The following is an 18427-nucleotide window of genomic DNA, read 5'->3' as shown; positions in this document are numbered from 1 at the left end:
ACATACATATTATGTACGTAGGGGTCCCGGGGAAAATCTTAAAATACTAGGTTTATACATAGGGGGGCTTTAGTTAGGTTAGGTAAGTAGATTCTACTATAATAGTGTAGATGGACTGGCATGAAGGAGGTTTTTGGTGTTGGTGTGGAAGACTGCGGTCAAACTAGACAAGGGGGTCTAGCGCGATGCGGGCGTCGTTGGCATATGGCACGCGCTCACGCACCCCGGCTGAACCAAACTTATACATATACAACTTAACTAATTAACTAGTTAACTATGCTTAAACCATACAATTTATTTATTTTTTCTTCTTCTTCTTTTTCTTCACGATCCTCGTTGGACCCTCACCCCCCCAGGTAGACCCAATGTGGCGGGCCGCTAATACCATAAAGGGTTGATGTGTTTCTAGGTTATTATTATCCGACTAACTACCTTATGTATATATATATGTAAGTACGTATGTCCATACCTAATGTATGTAGGATCTAGTGTAAGTAGCCCCCCGTATGCGGGCCGAGGAGACGGGGTCTTTTAAACTCGCTCGATGTAACCCTAGATAGCGCGGTGATGAGCGGCATGGAAAACGGACCGGGCCTGGTTTATTTTATTCATCATTTTTTATTCCGTCTTGTATTTTAGCGTTCGTCCCAGGCTAAGATGGGCAGGTAGCTGTTTTTTTATAGCTTGCTTCTTTTAATTTTAGTGTTTCCCTTTTAAGGATGGGATATAGGTACCTCTAGTATTATTATTATAGTTATGCGTATAAGTTGTCTTTTAAGATGGTTGCTAGCGTTGCCCCTTGCATTTACATACACATATTTCTACATTAGGTACATACATAAGTCTTTGTTATACAAACGGATAGGCGGACTTATAAGTCTTATACATCTCCCTTATCCACTTTCTATATCTAGCAACTACCTATCTTCAGGTTAAGTTTTTTTAATGCCTATCATGTATTATATTACACCACAGCCATGAGGCTCTATTGGGTCAATATGAGTAAAAGAGCTCCGGACCTTTTTACTGGCTGCAGATGGCGTCAACCATTGCTTACTGATGTGTCTTAATAAACCCTCATAGTGTAGCATCGATCACGATAATACCTTCGATCCTTTTAACACAAGCACAATATCGAGTTGATCACTTTTTAGAGGCCAAGAATGGCGATCATTCGGCATATCCAACCGAAAATAAAAAATGGGAAATTACCTATCGTTATCGTACATGTTATCGATTTAGTCCTACCTACTTAAGTCTATTCTTTCACGATCGTGACGTCTGATGAGGCGGTTACCCTAGGCGTTATAGATATGCGATATGCGATAGGTATGCGACAAGATTGAGGCGTATGACGTAGCCAGAATACGTAGCCAGAATACGAGTTTTTGTTTTATTATAGTTAATCTTAATCTCTCTCGTGCCTCCTTCAGTCCTACCTATCAACGTCATTCTGCTTAGGGAAGGACCCTGAGAATCCCTTTACCCTTAGAAACTTCTCATCATTTCTATCCTCAAAAATATGTTAGGGACGCTCCTTAAATGTTTTGTCCCCTGGGCGGTTTTATTTAATATTAATCTGTTTAGTTAACGACTTGGCGACTGAATTCCGGACTTACCACATACTAACACATATTTGTGTATTTTCCAGTATCGTGGAATTATCATATTAGATCACTTAGTGAATCATGCCGGCTGCGGGAGTCTCGTCAGTCTCTTCCATCCCGGGTTTAGACCCACCAAATGTCACATCAATGCCGGGTAATTGTGGAGAGACGATCGATTTCTATCCAACTTCAACTTCTAAATCAGCTTCGAACCCGATAGGTTTGCGCTCCGTGAAACAATCCAAATCCGTCGAGTCTCTTCCTACTATCGGTACTTTACCCCTAGGCTCTCTTCGAATCACTGAACCTAGAGAGGACTCGGATCTGGATACGCCACTTACTACTCCTGACGTCGTCATGGAACCACCTCTGGAGTCTAGACATACGTTCCCTACGAGTGGCGATGTCCTCATCCTAGATGATCTTCCCGCAGGCTTTACTATAGGCTGCGACACGATGTCTTTCTCGACGAAGAAACCCTTTCCGGGGTTTCGCGATATCCCGCCGGGCGCGCATCTTATCTGGGTTGCCCCCTCCGAGCTGACGTCGTCGCGGAGCGCGTATTGGATAGTTACTCCCGAGAGAGAGGAATGGGAGCACGGCGAGATCTACGTCAAGCAGTGGGACAAATTCAACGAAGTCCTCAGCGATCCAGCCAGTCAAGCTGAAGATAGATTCCAAAAAGAGGCGTTGCAGCAGATTTTTAGCAGCCTCTCGCCTTATCAACTCCGGGCTACTACGTCCGGAGTGCTCCTCGCACCACCCAGTCGAGACACTGAGCATCTTCCGTCCTTCTTAAACAACGAGAACATATGGTCTCAACTCACATCGGCGATCAATGCAGATCTCCTGAACAGAATCACGGGTAAGACCCAACGAAGCTGGCAGATCACCACACAAGACAGCGTCGCCGGAGAGACGACCTTAGCCGAAGAAGCCCGCCTCTACGCCAGCGGCAAATCCCAGCTCCGCTTCACATTCTCCATGAACGCACCTCTCATCAGCCCCAAAGCGTCCGGCCAGGAGCGCACGCGCCAGGCCCTCGATCCAACTCCCTTCGTGCTCGAGACGTTAGACAACCGAAAACTCGAAGACCTCGCAGGCGAGCTCTCGTTCGCGTTCCTATCCGGAATGCACCTCGGCAACTACTCGTGCCTGGAGCAATGGTGGTTTTACACCACGCACCTTATTTTCCGATGCTACGCCCTCGCCACCGCGCAGCCCCAGCTCGCACGGCGCTTGATACAGACGTTTCACGCACAGCTCGTGTACAACGACCGGCACCTCGAGGGCGACGTGCTAGAAATGATGCCCTCGAACGCGCGCAAGCTGCAGCGCTCGCTAACCACATATGCGTCGCGGCTAGACGAGATGTTTCAAGCTCTAGGCGACGACGTCACGCCCGATCAGCATCTAGTTCGAGACGCGTTTGTAGATCTAGAGGCCTGGCTGAATAGTCGGCTGGGCTGGGACTTGAGAGCTGAGTATTTGCGCGCGGGCTCGCTGATGTTGGAGGATGGCGAGATGGTGAGTGCGGAGATGTCGGATTTCGAGGACGAGGATGAGAGGGGCGAGTTTGCGCCTGTGATGGTGCAGTTGGATGATGTTGGTAGGGAGGCTGGGCTTGTGTCGTGGGATACGTAGGATGAAAAACAGACTCGGTCTAGACATGGGCGGAGGGATAGGCGTTGGCATATTGGTTGTGTTGTATCATGATGTATATCTTCTACGACGCTCACGAATGGTCTTGTGCCGCTTTTAGCATTACTAGTAATCATACAGGAACTATAGAAAAGCAAGTTCCTGGTAGAGGTTTGGTTTACACCCGATTCTTCTGTATAGCTCAGGGCATCGGATGTACTACGAATGTATGATATATACACCTTGTTTATAAGCATGAGGGCTGAAATGTAAAGAGACTTGTTTCTTCTGCTAAATAGGGCCAGGCGAATTAAGATACTACACTTAAGGACGTACCTCACTAAAGTATTACAAGAATTTGGATCGACTATTCGTTCACTTGGTCATTTTGCATGAAATCATTAAGTTGAAGTCCCGAGCCAGCACGCTTTTACTTTTGTTTGTTTGCAGAAAATGTTGTCGTTTCATTCGCCTAATCCCTTTACAACCAGGCCATGCAAATGCATCGATAATAAAGAGAAGAAGGCATCAGTAGTAGAGATAGCCCTCGCAAGAGATTCCCTTTTCTTAAGACTCCAGAGGTACGACCACCGACCATAGTCGTCCCAATACGTTGCAATACGTTGCGCGCGCAAAAAAAAAGGAGAAGAAGACCCGAGCGGCCACCGTCTTTTTTTCCACAAAACGATCCCAGCTGCTTCGTCCTTCCCTTTTCTTCTCCAACCACCATAACATCCCCAACCCCCGCGGGTATACCGTCGAGGATTCGTTTAACGGTAGGACTTCTGGTATCTGGCACGGGCACCGGGACCGCCGAACTTCTTGGGCTCGCACCGACGGTTGTCGGCGACGAGGAGGGTTCGGTCGTACTGGGCGAGGGCCTGCTTGAGTAGGTTCTTGCTGTGCTCGTCGACGAACTTCTGGTAGTAGGCGATGAGAGCCTTGGAGATGGCCTGGCGGACGGCGTAGACCTGCGAGGTGTGACCACCACCGGTAACGCGGACGCGGATGTCGACCTGGGCGAACTTGTCGAGGCCGATGATTAGGAGAGGCTCGTAGACCTGGATTTGTGTTAGTTTTTGTTTTAATTTTTTTTGTTATATCTCCTTCCCCGGATATTTGTTGGATTTCAAGACGAGGGTTTCAAAGTTTAATTGTTTTTTAAATGATAGGATTCATGAGTAGATTCGATGATAGAGAAATTGGATATGCGTATGAGGGGTATCGTGTTCGAGAGATATTCGTTTCGTACCTTGAATCGGAGAACCTCAGGCTGAACCAGAGAGAGCGGTCGGCCGTTGACCTTGATGAGACCTTTACCGGCCTATAATATAAAATCTCGTTAGTAAATCTAGTGCATTAAAATAGCTCTTCATCTCTTTTATCCATTGGCGACGGCGACAATGATAGCCTATCCCATTCCATCTCACTTCTTTCTCTAGTTGACCAAAAATATAAAAACGAACCTTGCAGTGGGCGACAGCAGTAGCCGTCTTCTTCTTGCCGAAGCACTGGACGCTTTGGGTAGACATGGTTGCGGATTTGTCTGAATGTGGTGGTGGATGTTGAAGGTATTCGCAACCGAAAATGCCTAGGCTTCAACGAGAGGGTCAATCGAATTGGTGATGGGGGAGGAACAATTTTCGCGTCTCTTTTGCCGAAATGTCGAAAAAGGGTTTGTGCCCTTAAAATGCGCTAGAGCTGTTTTTGGTTGAAGGTGAGCCTCTAAGGTGAAGTGAGGACCGAAGAATTTCCGGTGGGGCATTGAGGTAGGTACTTAAGTAATCATATTATATTACCTAATATTATATAATCATTCAAAGTTTAGGTACGTACCAAACCTTAGGTACCTCTATATGTAAGATGTACATATGTACCTAATATTCAACATCACGAAGCTACAACTTGGCCTCTTTAGTAAATGATATTAGCAACTACTCTCCTTTTTCTATAAAACTAAACTACCTATATACCCTATTACGTAGCCATGCAAGCTTCCTTTACCCTATAAAATATCTACATATTCCTTAGTAATACGAGCATAAACCCCTTCACGTGCTTGACTAGAAGTCTATACCTCAACTCAACCTACGTAGGTAGTGACCAACGGAAGAGTTAGAACGTATAACTGTTTCCGGAATTACCTAATTCTCTCAAATCCTCCTTTAGAGACCAGATCATATATAAAGAGTAATCTTCAACCATGTCTCGCAAAGGCGTCGGCCTCGCCGCCTTCGACCGCTCCCGCCTAACATCAGCACAATTCGCTTCCCACGGGAACTCCTTACGATCACACGACGCGCAGGCTCTCGAAACTCAACTCTCCGTTTTCCGTTCTCTCCTGCAACAGTTCGCGCAGACCCACGCCAAGGACATCCGGTCAGACCCGTCCTTTCGGGCGCAGTTCGCGCGCATGTGCGCCGCCATCGGCGTAGACCCATTAGCGTCCTCCTCCCACGGCAGCAGCACCGGACCGTCCAGTCTATGGGCGCAATTGTTAGGGCGCAGCGTCAACGATTTCTACTTCGAGCTTGCGGTGCGCGTGGTCGAGGTATGCGGGGCCACGCGCGGCGAGAACGGTGGACTGATCGGCGTGCGCGAATTGCGCGAGCGGTTATCCCGCGGGCGTATGGAGGGCGCTCCTGAAATCGCGGACGACGATGTGCTCCGAGCTGTCGGGACCCTGAAGCCGCTTGGATCGAGCTACTCCGTTGTGCGCGTGGGGAGTAAGCCGTATATTCGTTCCGTGCCCAAGGAGCTGAATACGGACCAGAGCGCTGTGCTCGAAGCCGCGCAGGTGCTTGGGTATGTGAGCGTTTCGATGCTGATGGTTAATCTGCGCTGGGCGAGGGCACGCGCGCAGACGGCGGTGGATGATCTCCTGGGCGAGGGCATGCTCTGGGTTGACAAGCAGGCTCCTGAGTGGGAGTATTGGAGCCCGGGATTCATGCTGGATGCTGATGGTGGAGTTGCGGCTGGCGGGTGAAATGATATCTACGGGACTATCCTCACCGGGTTGGATGCTAATATATAAAGGCGTGAGACATAGATGACAGACTACACGTCTTTACTAACTTGGTCATGGTCATCTTAACTGTACCGTCTGCCCGTAGATCCTGGTTCTACGAGGCGCTTTCAATGTTAAGGAGGAATGACTGACGCAATTGATTGTTGAACCAGAAGACAGAGCTGATCTTGCATGGCATTGTATGGCTATCTCTAGTCGTATGGGCACGAGTTAGACTATTAGGGAGTTTTATTACTCGCGGCTCAAGGCCACATACTCCTGTTGGCGTAGTCCCCTATTACGTGTCTAGTAATAGTGGTGTCGTGCTGCTGTGGGGACTTGGAGATCTTATGATAGCAACACATTATGATGATCTCCCGACAGAAATGCGGTGGTCAGAAATATTCTGAGAGGTAGATATCTAAAGTTCTAAGATAGACATTGCAATGACCTGATATTTATGGTGTAAATATCGCGGTTAGACTATAGTAATAAAATATATGCACGTAATAATAAATTAACCAAATACGATAGACTCTGGCGCCTAAACAAAAGGGATATCTCAACTAGCTTCTTCAATAAATATCTATATGGGCTTTAAAACCCGACGAGCCCTCGACGAGCCCTATATGAGCTGGGTATGGACAGAGCCGCGCGCCTCTGGCGACAATACCGATGAGAAAACACCAAACTCCTATCCAATGCAATCCCGCTCCGCCTCACCCACAAAGGAATTAACCCATAAAATAATTGACACTTCAGCACGCCTGGGGATGTATTAATGTGAATGTAGTTTTTTCAGTCAAGCAACGCCTGCTTTAGTTGTTGGTCGATTGGTCGACTCTCGAGGTATCGCTATGCGTACTCTCGTAGTCTGTACCTGATTCTGGATCTGAAACCCTTCTCCGCTTCTTCCGTCCGAAGAACTCTCCTAATGTACTACTCAGGCTGCGCGCTCGTCCTCGGACTGTTTTGCGGTCGCTTGGCAAGGGGTCGTCCTGGTAGGAAAGTTCCTCATCGTCGCGATAACCTTGAAGAAGAGGTTCGGCTGCTGAACTGATATCGTCTTCACTATGGGGGACGAATAAGCTCGATCTAATGCTAGGCCTTGCTCGTCGAATTGACCTTCTTCGGCCACCTGGATTCTCTTCGCCACGTAAGAGAGCATCAGCTACCACGGCGCTGACGGTTGATGACAGCGGTGATGGAGAAATAAAGGCATTAGAAAAGTGATGGCTGTGTGGTCTGGAGGTCTGAGAAGCACGTGGAGTTGTTGGTCGATCCGGAGATGATGGCGAGACGACCGGCTGCGGAAGACTCATAGTTGATTGAAGGGGTTCTGATATAGCGGCAGAAGCTATCGAATATACCGTTGGGACACTATCCGCTGACGATCTAGGTGGTAGTCCTGGATGGAATGATTGATCCTCAAGAGAGTTTCTCCATGGGTTATCAAGTAGTGGTGATGCCTCGACTGGGGTTGGGAGAAGAGATGTTCTCGAAGCTGATGCGTTGTGTTTGTTGATTGAAGGGGCTTTGCTCTGCGGGCGAGGCAAGGGTTTGGTACTTGCGCTTGAATAACCGTTTCGCGAGATGTACGACGGACGCCTTGATAGCGGTGAAGAAGTTGGTTGCTGTTCGTCTGCTCTAGGTTGCTCAGCTCGGTCGGTGTAAGACCCGGACGCTTCTTGGTCTCGGAGACCAATAGTCTCTTCCACATTTTCGTCATCCGATAACTCATCCGTATCTTCCTGCCGCGGCCGGCCGCTTGTAATGAGGAAGACACCGAAGAAGGTGAGAAGACAGCCACCAATGAATTTGACAGCCTGCTGTGCCGTTGTGCGCTCGAAATCTCGATACAGAATAGCACTTCCGATAATTACAGACAAAGTAAATAGTACAAACTGTATAGGTATAACCTGCGTGGAATCGAACCGTTGTAGTGCCTTGTTCACGTATCGGACTTGCATAACTGCGGTCCCTAGTAGGATAATTATAAGGCCGTATGTCACCGGGGTAGTAAATGCTTTAAAGAGGGTTGACGAAAGCATCGAAGAGACACCCTTGGTTGTTAGAGCGGTATATCCCCCTTTTTAACTTTTGGTTAGCACCGAGCTTTCTATAAGGAATCCATAAGGAAGAAAACCATATAAACTTACCAAATAGTCCAACAAGTCCTAGGTCAATCAGGATTGTCCTGTTACCATACCTTGGACTTGCCCACATTAGAATTATAATAAGTAGAATAGAGATGCCCATATAAATCTCGAATGCTAGCGTCGTGATTGCATCCCAAACGTCGTGCGGATCCAACTTTGTCTCCTCTTGCTTAGCGCTTAACACGACCGTGACAGCACCACCAACAGCGATTACTACACCCCAGAAGTCGCGCTTCCGGAATCTCTCGCCAAAGAACATAGGCGCGATGACGCAGTTTGATATTAGGGCTACGACGCCCAGCGGAGACACGATCGAAGCCGGCGCAAATCCGTAGGCTAGAAAGTTGCCCATCTCGCCAACTGTCATGAGGACCTGGCCTGCCCACCAGGAGGGCGACTTCAGATATGTCGAAGAAACATTGGGATCGTCGCATGATCGCTCAGTCATGTTAGAATCGACCGATTGTATCGACTGGGAAAGTGGATGGACATCTGCCGTGTTGGCTGCTTCGTCGCTATTATTCTGTGCGTCGCCGATAGATGTTTCAGTTGTTCCGTAGCCATTATGATGTCCATTCCTCGCCTTTTTTAGTGCCTCCCTCGCTCGTTCCCGTGCCTCGACTCTTCGACGGTGGAGTTGAATATGCGAATATCTCTGGACATTGAGCGCTAGAGCGATTAAGACATTGCCTGATATTGCTGTTATAATACCGATGAGAGAGCTCCATTCACCCAGATTCGACCCATTCTTATGATCATTTGTCGTATCGTCCACGGCCCAACCCATACTGATATTGGTTCTTTCGGCCGACAAGCTCGACATTCGTGTCTAGAGGGCCACAGCGGGCAAGGCTTAGGTAGCAATACCGTAGTATTCTATGTCGTAGAGAGTTGTCAAATAGAAGGTAGTGGTCCTCGATTGGCAACAATTAAAATGCGCCAGATTATTACCGGGTTTTCCGTGAATACCAGCTGCGAAAGGGTTCATCGGGCTGAACCTAAAGCGGGTTTATAAGTAGCACCTCACGTCAGAAAAAGGAAGTTCATTAGATGATAGGTAAGAGGTAGGTAAGTAGGTAAGTAATGGAGAAATGTTCATTGATCAGTGTAGTTGGGGTTCTTGCACACCCCCTCTAACAAGTCTACCAACTAGGAAGACAAGTAGTATATGTATGGCGATTGGTTTAGTAAATACAGGAAATACAGTAAAGTATTGGTTGGATTCTTTTAAATAGATAGGTAACTACCTAGGTTTAAAAAAGAATAGTTATATAGAGAGTGAGAGTGAGAGAGAGAGAGAATAGATTAAAGCTAGCGTCTTACAAAAATGTCTAGCTACATTGACGCGAATTAGGCAAGTACAATTCACTACACACATCTTTAAGCGCAATGGGGATGCTAATTGCGATTTTGATATTACCTAATATTACCTAAGGATATATATAAGTTACATTAAGTACCCATAGACCTAGAATTATATTACAAGTTACAAGCACAAGATTTTCGTCATCATGCAGCCAGTTCCATAGGCGCATAAAGAGTCTCCACCCTCATTAGCTCAAGCTCAATGCTTCAATACTTTATTTAGCTTCGTACATCTACATAACATAGTCAGCCTTGTGACCCTCTAACTCATTTCCACTCTACAATCTTCAATTTTACCGTCTCAACCTAATTTTTATACTATAATGAGCGACGACGAGGACATCCAAATCGAAGGGCCAACCATAGCCGACGATGATCCCATGCGCGCATTCTTGCCCACTTCATTTGGGAAAAAACATCGGGAGGCTGACATTGCCGCGCAAATCGACCGAAGCAGGAGAACCGCCGATGAACCAACAGTACAAAAAGCTAAGCCTCAGGAATCGGACTCCAACAACACAAGCGACAGCGAGAACGACTCAGATGATGATTCAGATGATGAGGACGAGTATCCGACTTCTCACGAGATGGTCATTAAGACCCATGATCGTGCTGTTACCTCGCTTTCGCTAGATCCGGCAGGCGGCCGGCTAATATCAGGATCTATCGATTGCACTGTCAAGCTCCACGATCTTTCCTCCTTAACCCCGACCACGATTCGTGCTTTCAGGAGCGTCGATCCTTACGAAACTAAACCATCGTCTGCAAGCACGGAGTCACACCCGATACATCATGTCGAGTTTAACCCTCTCGCTGGAAGTCTCTTCCTCTGCATATCAGCACACCCCCAAGCCAAAATCCTGTCTCGAGATGGAGACATTGTCACCGAGTTTGTCAAAGGCGATATGTATCTTCGAGATATGAACAATACCAAGGGTCACGTTTCCGAGGTCACAACAGGTACGTGGCATCCTACAGACAAAAATCTATGTGTCACGGCTGGGACGGATAGCACGTTGCGTATATGGGATATCAACAATAAGCGCAGCCAAAAGGAGGTAATAGTGTTCAAGTCAAAAGCTGCAGGTGCTGCAGGTAGGACACGAATGACTGCCGTCGCTTGGGGTAGTCCAGCCCAGGGAGGCAATAACGTCCTTATATCTACAGCTCTAGATGGTACACTTGTGATGTGGAGTGGAAACGGCCCGTTCACCCGACCCGCTGGTGAGATCAGAGAAGCTCATAAACCGAATACCTGGACCGGAGGGATAGATATCAGTTCTGACGGGCGAATGGTAGTCACAAGGGGCGGCGACAACCTGATCAAATTATGGGATACGCGGAAGTTCAAAGAGCCCCTTGTCACGGTTGAGCATCCATCTACGTCGGATCACTACCCGACTACCAATATTAAATATGCGCCAAACTCTACTAGTATCATCACTGGATCGGCAACGGGCCATCTTCACATACTGAACCCGGGGAATCTGCGCCCCGAATATACTACACTTGTCACGCCCGGGTCGCCTGTGATCACTGTAGACTGGCACCCAAAAATTAATCAAATCGTCACTGGCTCTGCAAATGCAGAAACGCATATCTTATACAATCCTACGATGTCAACACGAGGTGCAGTAGACGTCATGTCACGCGCGCCGAAGAGACGGCATATAGATGACAATCCAGAGTTTACTACCGACCAATCCCTTGGACTCTCCGGGGATGCAATCATTACCCCTGGTACTCTGCCAGGCACTAAGAAAACGGGTATTACGGCATCTGGAAAGTCGAAGGATCCCAGGAGACCACACGTCCCTCAGCAGACACCATTTATGCGGAGTCAACCTGACGAAAAGCATATTTCTGAGAATATTCCATTAAGTCGCATGTTGCACGAGGATCCCAGAGAAGCGCTTCTGAAATACGCAGACCTAGCAAAAAAAGATCCCGTATTTACGAAGGCCTGGAAGAGCACACAGCCAGTGACACAATACGCCGACGTGAGCGACGAAGAAGAAGATGGCCCAGAAAAGAAGAAGGTCAAGAGATGATAAGATATCCACTTAACAGAGTGATGTGCCAAGGTTCTTTAAAGGTCCGGCTCCTAAAAGATAGCTTCCCTTCAGGGCTGTTTATCCGAAAACCACCTAGGTCGCCTTTATAAATTTCATGAAGCTTATCCGCAGGACTGGGTAGGATCTCTAGCGTCCCATACAGGAAACCTATGAAAGGTAGGCCCATAGATCGACAGGTCAGACTATCCAATTAGTAAACGGAAGCAAAAAGAGGCTCTTAGTAACCGTATTATTTAGATATAACTAGGACACGCTATGTTTGACTTTTAGGAGGGTTGTTGTCTGTAAAACCTAGAGGTTCACGGCATTAATACCAAGAATACAAACTACATGATTGGAATGGACAAGCCCGACAAATAGAGTAATTCTTGGCCTTGTCATGCTTTGTTTATTGAGTATCTAGTTATTGAATGTATTAACAGTACACTGATCTAGATACATACCCGTATGTAATAATGTATATACTGAATAGTACCAACATTTATTTTAAACCAATGAAAATGCTTTGAGCGGTACGCACTGACCACTTTGTTAGTAAGAAACTACAAGGGTTAGACGGGCTATTATTATACCGATTGGTCGGTTTCTGGGCTGGGGTCGCTAGTGCATTTTTCCCTCAGGTGACAGGCAAAAGGGAGATGGACTTGTTTGTGCGGTTGTGCGCCTTTCATCAAACCATCTCTTTCCACGCCATCAATCGCGCATCGAAAAAAGCGAGCCGCATCACCCATCCCCGTCTAAATTCATCGACAAGTATCCGGAGTGACCTCCAATTTTTATTTTACGCGATTTTCTCGCCGAAAACAGCCCCCCTCTACCGTCTTTTTACGCGCTCTCAGCCAACCACCTGCCTTTGCACCCCGTTGGCCGTTGTCCTTTTCGACTCACGTCCCCCCCCGCGCGACCGCGAAGGCGAAAAAAAGGCAGAATTCCCTACTTTACTGCTGATCCCCACCGCGTTTTCTTTTGGCATTCCGGTAAACGACACCGCGCGCCGCGACCGGAATCTTCGCGCACCCTAACGTCTTCCGTCATTCCCAACCTAATTTTTGCTTCCGGGCAATTCCTGTTCGGCGCAACACCACATATTGATTTCGGGCTGAGGCCTGCGACGTGCTGGTTAATCAACACCGGCGTCCACCACCATTTTTCATCACCAACCAACCTTCAATATAGTCGCTCTTTTAATACGGTTGAATTTAGTCAACCTCAGGGCCTCGCATAATACCATACCGTCGTTGCAATCGTGCCTTAGATATGAACGCCTCATAAAGTGGTTAGGAGAATAATAAAACTTGTTAGGATCCATATCGAGTTTATCCTCGAGTTAGTTCAATATGGCATCTGTTCAGGCCCCTCCTACCGTCCACCACCCTGGTTCGTCGGTTATGTCGGCGCAGATAAACCAAAAACAGATCCAGGACATGTACACGGTTCGTGACCCCGTCAATGTGCCTTACGTTTGTGCTATGTTGAGGACGATCCTATTATCCATCTTGTACCTTCCATATACTAACAATGATATAGAAATATCAACAGATGAAGGAACAAGGCGTTCCGCAGAACGACCCCGAGTTTGTGAAGACGAGTCAATTCTTGATGAACTTCCAACAGCAGCGATTACGCAAACAGCAGAGTTATCTACAGATGCAGACCGCGCAGATGGCACACAATGCTCCTAATGGCAACGCCAATGGAACTCAGCCCGGTCCGCGACCACAGCAACAACAGTCCGCCCCGCATACTACGCAGCCTCCCTCGTCAACTGCTTTAAGCACTTCTGCATTACCTTCCAGCGCAGGACCCACCGCCCAGCCAACCACGTCTTCGCCTTCGACGGCGTCTCCAATGGCCCAATTCTCTCCGCAACAGCTAGGGCTCCTTAGGCAACAGATCCAGGCTTTCAAGTTGCTCAGTAAGAATACCGGGGTACCATACCAGATGCAACAGGCATTAAATGCACAGCGCCAACGAAGGCAGGCAGTTGCTGAACAATCGACTCAGCCTCCTGCTTCGACTCCAGCTGCTGCAACCCCAGTACCCGAGCCGGCAAAGGCTGGTTCTGCTCCTCCTGATGGGGATGTTGAGTCTGAAGCTTCATTACCTAAGGGCCGGACTTTCAAGACAATTAAATCCCCGTACGAGGGTGGTCTTGTCCGCAAGGACATCAGCTATTATGACCATGGACAACGAAAGCAGCGACTTATCATCCCTAGCATATTCCCTACTGGGGTCGACTTTGAACAATTGAGGCATGAACGAGAAATCATAATCTTCAATCGCATGAAGGCAAGATATGCTGAGTTAAAGTCTCTACCCGGGAATATTGCCCATTGGGACACTATTAAAGAAAGCCTCGATCCTGATGACACATTGAAAAGAAAGGCTATTATAGAGTTGAAATCTCTCGGGCTATATGCCAAGCAACGCGCTTTACGCGAGAAAATCGGTCGCCAGATGATGCATTATGACAATCTAGCAATGACTACAAATCGTAGTCAGTACCGACGGACCAAGAAGCAAAGCGTGCGCGAGGCTCGTATCACCGAGAAGCTTGAGAAACAGCAGCGAGATGCCCGTGAAAGTCGCGAGAAGAAGAAGCATATCGACTTCCTTCAATCAGTGCAACACCATAAGGCCGAGATTGCTAGTTCAGCTCAGTCTGCCAGGAGCAAGATGTCGAGAATGGGAAGAGCTATGCATGTGCACCATTTCAACATCGAAAAGGAAGAGCAGAAGCGCATCGAGCGTACTGCTAAACAGCGTCTTCAGGCGCTTAAGGCTAACGATGAAGAAGCTTACCTTAAGCTCCTTGATCAGGCGAAGGATACTCGTATCACGCACCTTCTTAGACAAACCGATGGGTTCTTGCATCAGCTAGCATCTTCTGTTAAGGCACAGCAGCGACAAGCTGCAGAACGTTATGGTGACGAATTCTTGCAGGATGAAGAGAGCGAAATTGACGAGGAAGATGAAGAGGCCGGCCGCAAGATTGACTACTACGCCGTAGCCCATCGTGTTAAAGAAGAGGTTACAGAGCAAGCCAATATCTTGGTCGGTGGTACTCTCAAGGAATACCAGATTAAAGGATTGCAATGGATGTTGTCACTTTACAACAACAACCTCAACGGTATTCTTGCCGACGAAATGGGTCTCGGCAAGACGATCCAGACAATCAGCTTGATTACTTACCTCATTGAGCGCAAGCTTCAGCGAGGCCCGTATCTTGTGATCGTACCTCTAAGTACTTTAACAAACTGGAACCTGGAGTTTGAGAAGTGGGCTCCGTCTGTCAGCCGTATCGTCTACAAGGGACCCCCGAACACACGAAAGCAGCATCAAGAGAAGATTCGCCAAGGGAAATTTCAGGTTTTGTTAACAACATACGAATACATCATTAAAGATCGCCCGATCTTGAGTAAGATTAAGTGGTTTCACATGATTATTGACGAAGGACATCGTATGAAGAACACCAATTCAAAGTTGAGTGCTACGATTTCTCAGTACTACAACACTCGGTTCCGTCTCATCCTCACCGGTACTCCTCTTCAAAATAATCTGGGTGAATTGTGGGCAATGCTCAACTTTGTGCTTCCGAATATTTTCAAGTCGGTCAAGACGTTCGATGAATGGTTCAACACCCCGTTCGCAAATACCGGCGGGCAAGACAAGATGGAACTGAATGAAGAAGAACAGATCCTCGTCATTCGCCGTCTTCATAAAGTGCTGCGACCGTTCCTACTTCGTCGTCTCAAAAAGGATGTCGAGAAAGACTTGCCGGACAAGACCGAGAAAGTCATCAAGTGCAAATTCTCTTCCCTCCAATCTCGTCTCTATAAGCAGATGGTCACGCATCAGAAGATTACGATCAGCGACGGAAAGGGTGGCAAGACCAAAACTCAAGGTCTTAGCAATATGATCATGCAGCTCCGAAAACTCTGCAATCATCCTTTTGTGTTTGATGAGGTAGAGAACCAGATGAACCCTACAAACACTAGCAACGATCTTCTTTGGCGAACAGCAGGTAAATTCGAACTGCTAGATCGAATTCTACCGAAGTATAAAGCCACGGGACATCGTGTCTTGATGTTCTTCCAGATGACTGCGATTATGGACATCATGGAAGATTTCTTAAGATACCGCGGAATCCAATACCTGCGCTTGGACGGTAACACTAAATCTGACGAGCGATCGGATCTTCTAAAGGCCTTCAATGCCCCGGACTCGCCGTATTTCATGTTTTTACTGTCCACTCGCGCTGGTGGTTTGGGTTTGAACTTGCAAACTGCCGACACTGTCATCATCTATGATTCGGATTGGAATCCTCACCAGGATCTACAAGCTCAGGATCGTGCCCATCGTATCGGTCAAAAGAATGAAGTTCGTATTCTCCGTCTAATTACCTCGAATTCGGTTGAGGAGAAGATCTTGGAACGAGCCAAATTCAAGCTTGATATGGATGAAAAAGTTATCCAAGCCGGTCGATTTGATAACAAATCATCGGAGACTGATCGTGATGCCATGCTTCGGACGCTGTTGGAGTCTGCAGATTTAGCCGAGTCTGGTGAACAAGACGAGATGGATGACGAAGAGTTGAACATGATCCTTGCGCGAAGTGAGAATGAAGTTACCGTTTTCCAACAAATTGATGAAGAACGTGCGGCGGATCCTCTATACGGCAACGGTCCAGGTTCGAAACGCGTTCCGCGACTCATGGTCGAAGCCGAGCTTCCAGACATCTATATGACAGATGATAATCCTGTTGGTGAAGAGCCAGAAGAGGTCTTGGGTCGTGGTGCGCGAGAGCGGACCCGAGTTAAATATGACGATGGCCTTACTGAGGAACAGTGGCTAATGGCTGTCGACGATGACGATGACAGCCCAGAGGCAGCAGCGGCGCGAAAACAAGCCAAGAAAGACAAGCGTGAAACAAACAAACTGAAGAGGATAGCGGTACTTAACAATGTTTCGGGCGCCAACTCTCCGAATGCGAGCCGTGCGAGCACTGAAGAAATCGAAACGCCACCCAAGAAGCGTGGTCGCAAGCCTGGTAGTAAGAACGAGAAACGAAAGGCTGAAGATGATGACGGCGAACCGCCTGCTAAAAAGCGACGCGGGCCTCAAGGGCGCCCAAGAGCGTCGATGGGTAACGGTAGTGATTCGCGTCTTGGCTCCGAGTTACGGCAAGTTCTTCAGAAGAGTTTACGCAATCTTTATGATGGATTGATGAATCTCGAAGCCGACATAGCTCCTGAAGATCAGGTCGAGGATGATGACGATGATGATGAGCCAACCAAGCGACTGATCATAGGTCCGTTCGTCAAGCTACCATCCAAACGCGACTACGGTGACTATTATGTCCTGATCCACAACCCGATTTGTATGAATCAAATTCAGGCCAAAATTAAAAGGGAGGAGTATAATAGCATTAATGATATGCGTAAGGATATCGTCCTGATGTGCAGCAATTGCAAAACGTACAATGAAGACGGAAGTCTTCTTTACTCAGACGCAATTGTCATGGAGGTATGTTTTGATGAACCCGACTCGATCCTAAGCCATTATACTAATTCAGCATAGAAATTCTTCAATGACCGAGCACAGGAAGAGCTTAACGAGCATCCGGAATTAGCCGAGCTCGAAGACCCATCTGCAAAAGACAGTTCGGTAGCTCCTAGCACGAGCGCAGGAACGCCTCAGTCTTCTGCGAATACCACAAGGATAAAGTTGGTGACTAACGGCGCCAACCAGGGCAACGCGGGCATAGGGGGTGGTCAGAGTGATGGTGAACAATGAGTACTTATGGGACAGAACGACTTGCTTAAGATATAGTCAAGCAAGTCGTTGACAGCTACAACAAATAATTCTGTTTTATTTTCTTTTTCTGGACGGTTCCGTCAACATTGTGGTTTTTGCAAGTAAAGATTTGGCCGGGGCCGGGAAGGTCTGGCCCTCGAGCGGCACAGAAATAAGGCGTACAAGGAGGTGTGGTTCTTCTTCTATTACTTGGCGACGGGCAAAGAGGAAACGAACGGCATGTGTACCACAAACACCAAACAAAGTATTTTTTTGGCGAAGCTACCTTAAGCAATACCCTGGGCCGCCCTCGGCTGGCTGGCTATCCTACTCTCATCAAATAACCGCTCTTAAAAACTAAATTCTACATTCGTACGCTAGTGTGCCGTTAGATGTATCTTGATAAAGTTTTTTAGTTGGCTGTTTTTTTTATTAATAAATGTGATGGTATGTGAGATGATGTGGTTGTGACTGGTTGGCTACCTTACCTACCTTAGGTAAATTAGAGACTTGGTTTAATGAACTTAATTCACGCCTTTCTGGATGGATATTATATCAGGTTCCTAGAGGAGGTTTCGCGTATTGGTAAATGTCATGGTGATGATAGGTACCTACCTAATTGTTCTACTTCGACCCGCAGTTTTTGTACCTTTCTCAGTGAAGCCCTTTCGGCGAGTTTATAACACAGCCAGGAGCACCAGCCCAAAAAAGGGGGAGGGCTGAATCAATAATACTACTTAGGTTAAACCTTTTAGTATGTCAACGGATCTTCTCTTA

At 47.4% G+C, this 18427-nt stretch overlaps 6 protein-coding genes across 6 annotated transcripts; 4 read left to right on the top strand and 2 right to left on the bottom strand.

Annotated features, from left to right (window-relative positions):
* Positions 1-1688: 1688 nt before the first annotated feature.
* GL218_01542 (uncharacterized protein) lies at positions 1689-3251 on the top strand (the record flags this gene model as incomplete). The annotated part of the gene is made up of 2 exons (XM_033578015.1): positions 1689-1761; positions 1828-3251. The coding sequence occupies 2 exons, from the start codon at positions 1689-1691 to the stop codon at positions 3249-3251; spliced, it is 1497 nt and encodes a 498-aa protein (XP_033438987.1).
* Positions 3252-4018: 767 nt separating this feature from the next.
* GL218_01541 (40S ribosomal protein S16) lies at positions 4019-4780 on the bottom strand (the record flags this gene model as incomplete). The annotated part of the gene is made up of 3 exons (XM_033578014.1): positions 4019-4309; positions 4501-4572; positions 4715-4780. The coding sequence occupies 3 exons, from the start codon at positions 4778-4780 to the stop codon at positions 4019-4021; spliced, it is 429 nt and encodes a 142-aa protein (XP_033438990.1).
* Positions 4781-5451: 671 nt separating this feature from the next.
* On the top strand, positions 5452-6234 carry GL218_01540 (Vacuolar-sorting protein SNF8; the record flags this gene model as incomplete). The annotated part of the gene is made up of 1 exon (XM_033578013.1): positions 5452-6234. The coding sequence occupies one exon, from the start codon at positions 5452-5454 to the stop codon at positions 6232-6234; it is 783 nt and encodes a 260-aa protein (XP_033438989.1).
* Positions 6235-7073: 839 nt separating this feature from the next.
* GL218_01539 (putative magnesium transporter NIPA7) lies at positions 7074-9237 on the bottom strand (the record flags this gene model as incomplete). Its single annotated transcript, XM_033578012.1, has 2 exons — positions 7074-8344; positions 8415-9237. The coding sequence occupies 2 exons, from the start codon at positions 9235-9237 to the stop codon at positions 7074-7076; spliced, it is 2094 nt and encodes a 697-aa protein (XP_033439369.1).
* An 865-nt stretch (positions 9238-10102) lies between these two features.
* GL218_01538 (uncharacterized protein) lies at positions 10103-11830 on the top strand (the record flags this gene model as incomplete). Its single annotated transcript, XM_033578011.1, has 1 exon — positions 10103-11830. The coding sequence occupies one exon, from the start codon at positions 10103-10105 to the stop codon at positions 11828-11830; it is 1728 nt and encodes a 575-aa protein (XP_033439370.1).
* A 1361-nt stretch (positions 11831-13191) lies between these two features.
* Positions 13192-17650, top strand: GL218_01537 (Chromatin structure-remodeling complex subunit snf21; the record flags this gene model as incomplete). The annotated part of the gene is made up of 3 exons (XM_033578010.1): positions 13192-13314; positions 13382-17380; positions 17435-17650. 3 exons carry the CDS (start codon positions 13192-13194, stop codon positions 17648-17650), a joined length of 4338 nt encoding a protein of 1445 aa, XP_033439375.1.
* Between the last annotated feature and the right edge of the window lie 777 nt (positions 17651-18427).

This window comes from Daldinia childiae (assembly GCF_008694065.1).
Source record: "Daldinia childiae strain JS-1345 chromosome Unknown Scaffold2, whole genome shotgun sequence".
In the NCBI taxonomy this organism is placed as follows: domain Eukaryota; kingdom Fungi; phylum Ascomycota; class Sordariomycetes; order Xylariales; family Hypoxylaceae; genus Daldinia; species Daldinia childiae.
The sequence above is the reverse complement of the archived record's forward strand: the minus strand, read 5'-3'. Positions and strand labels throughout refer to the sequence as shown.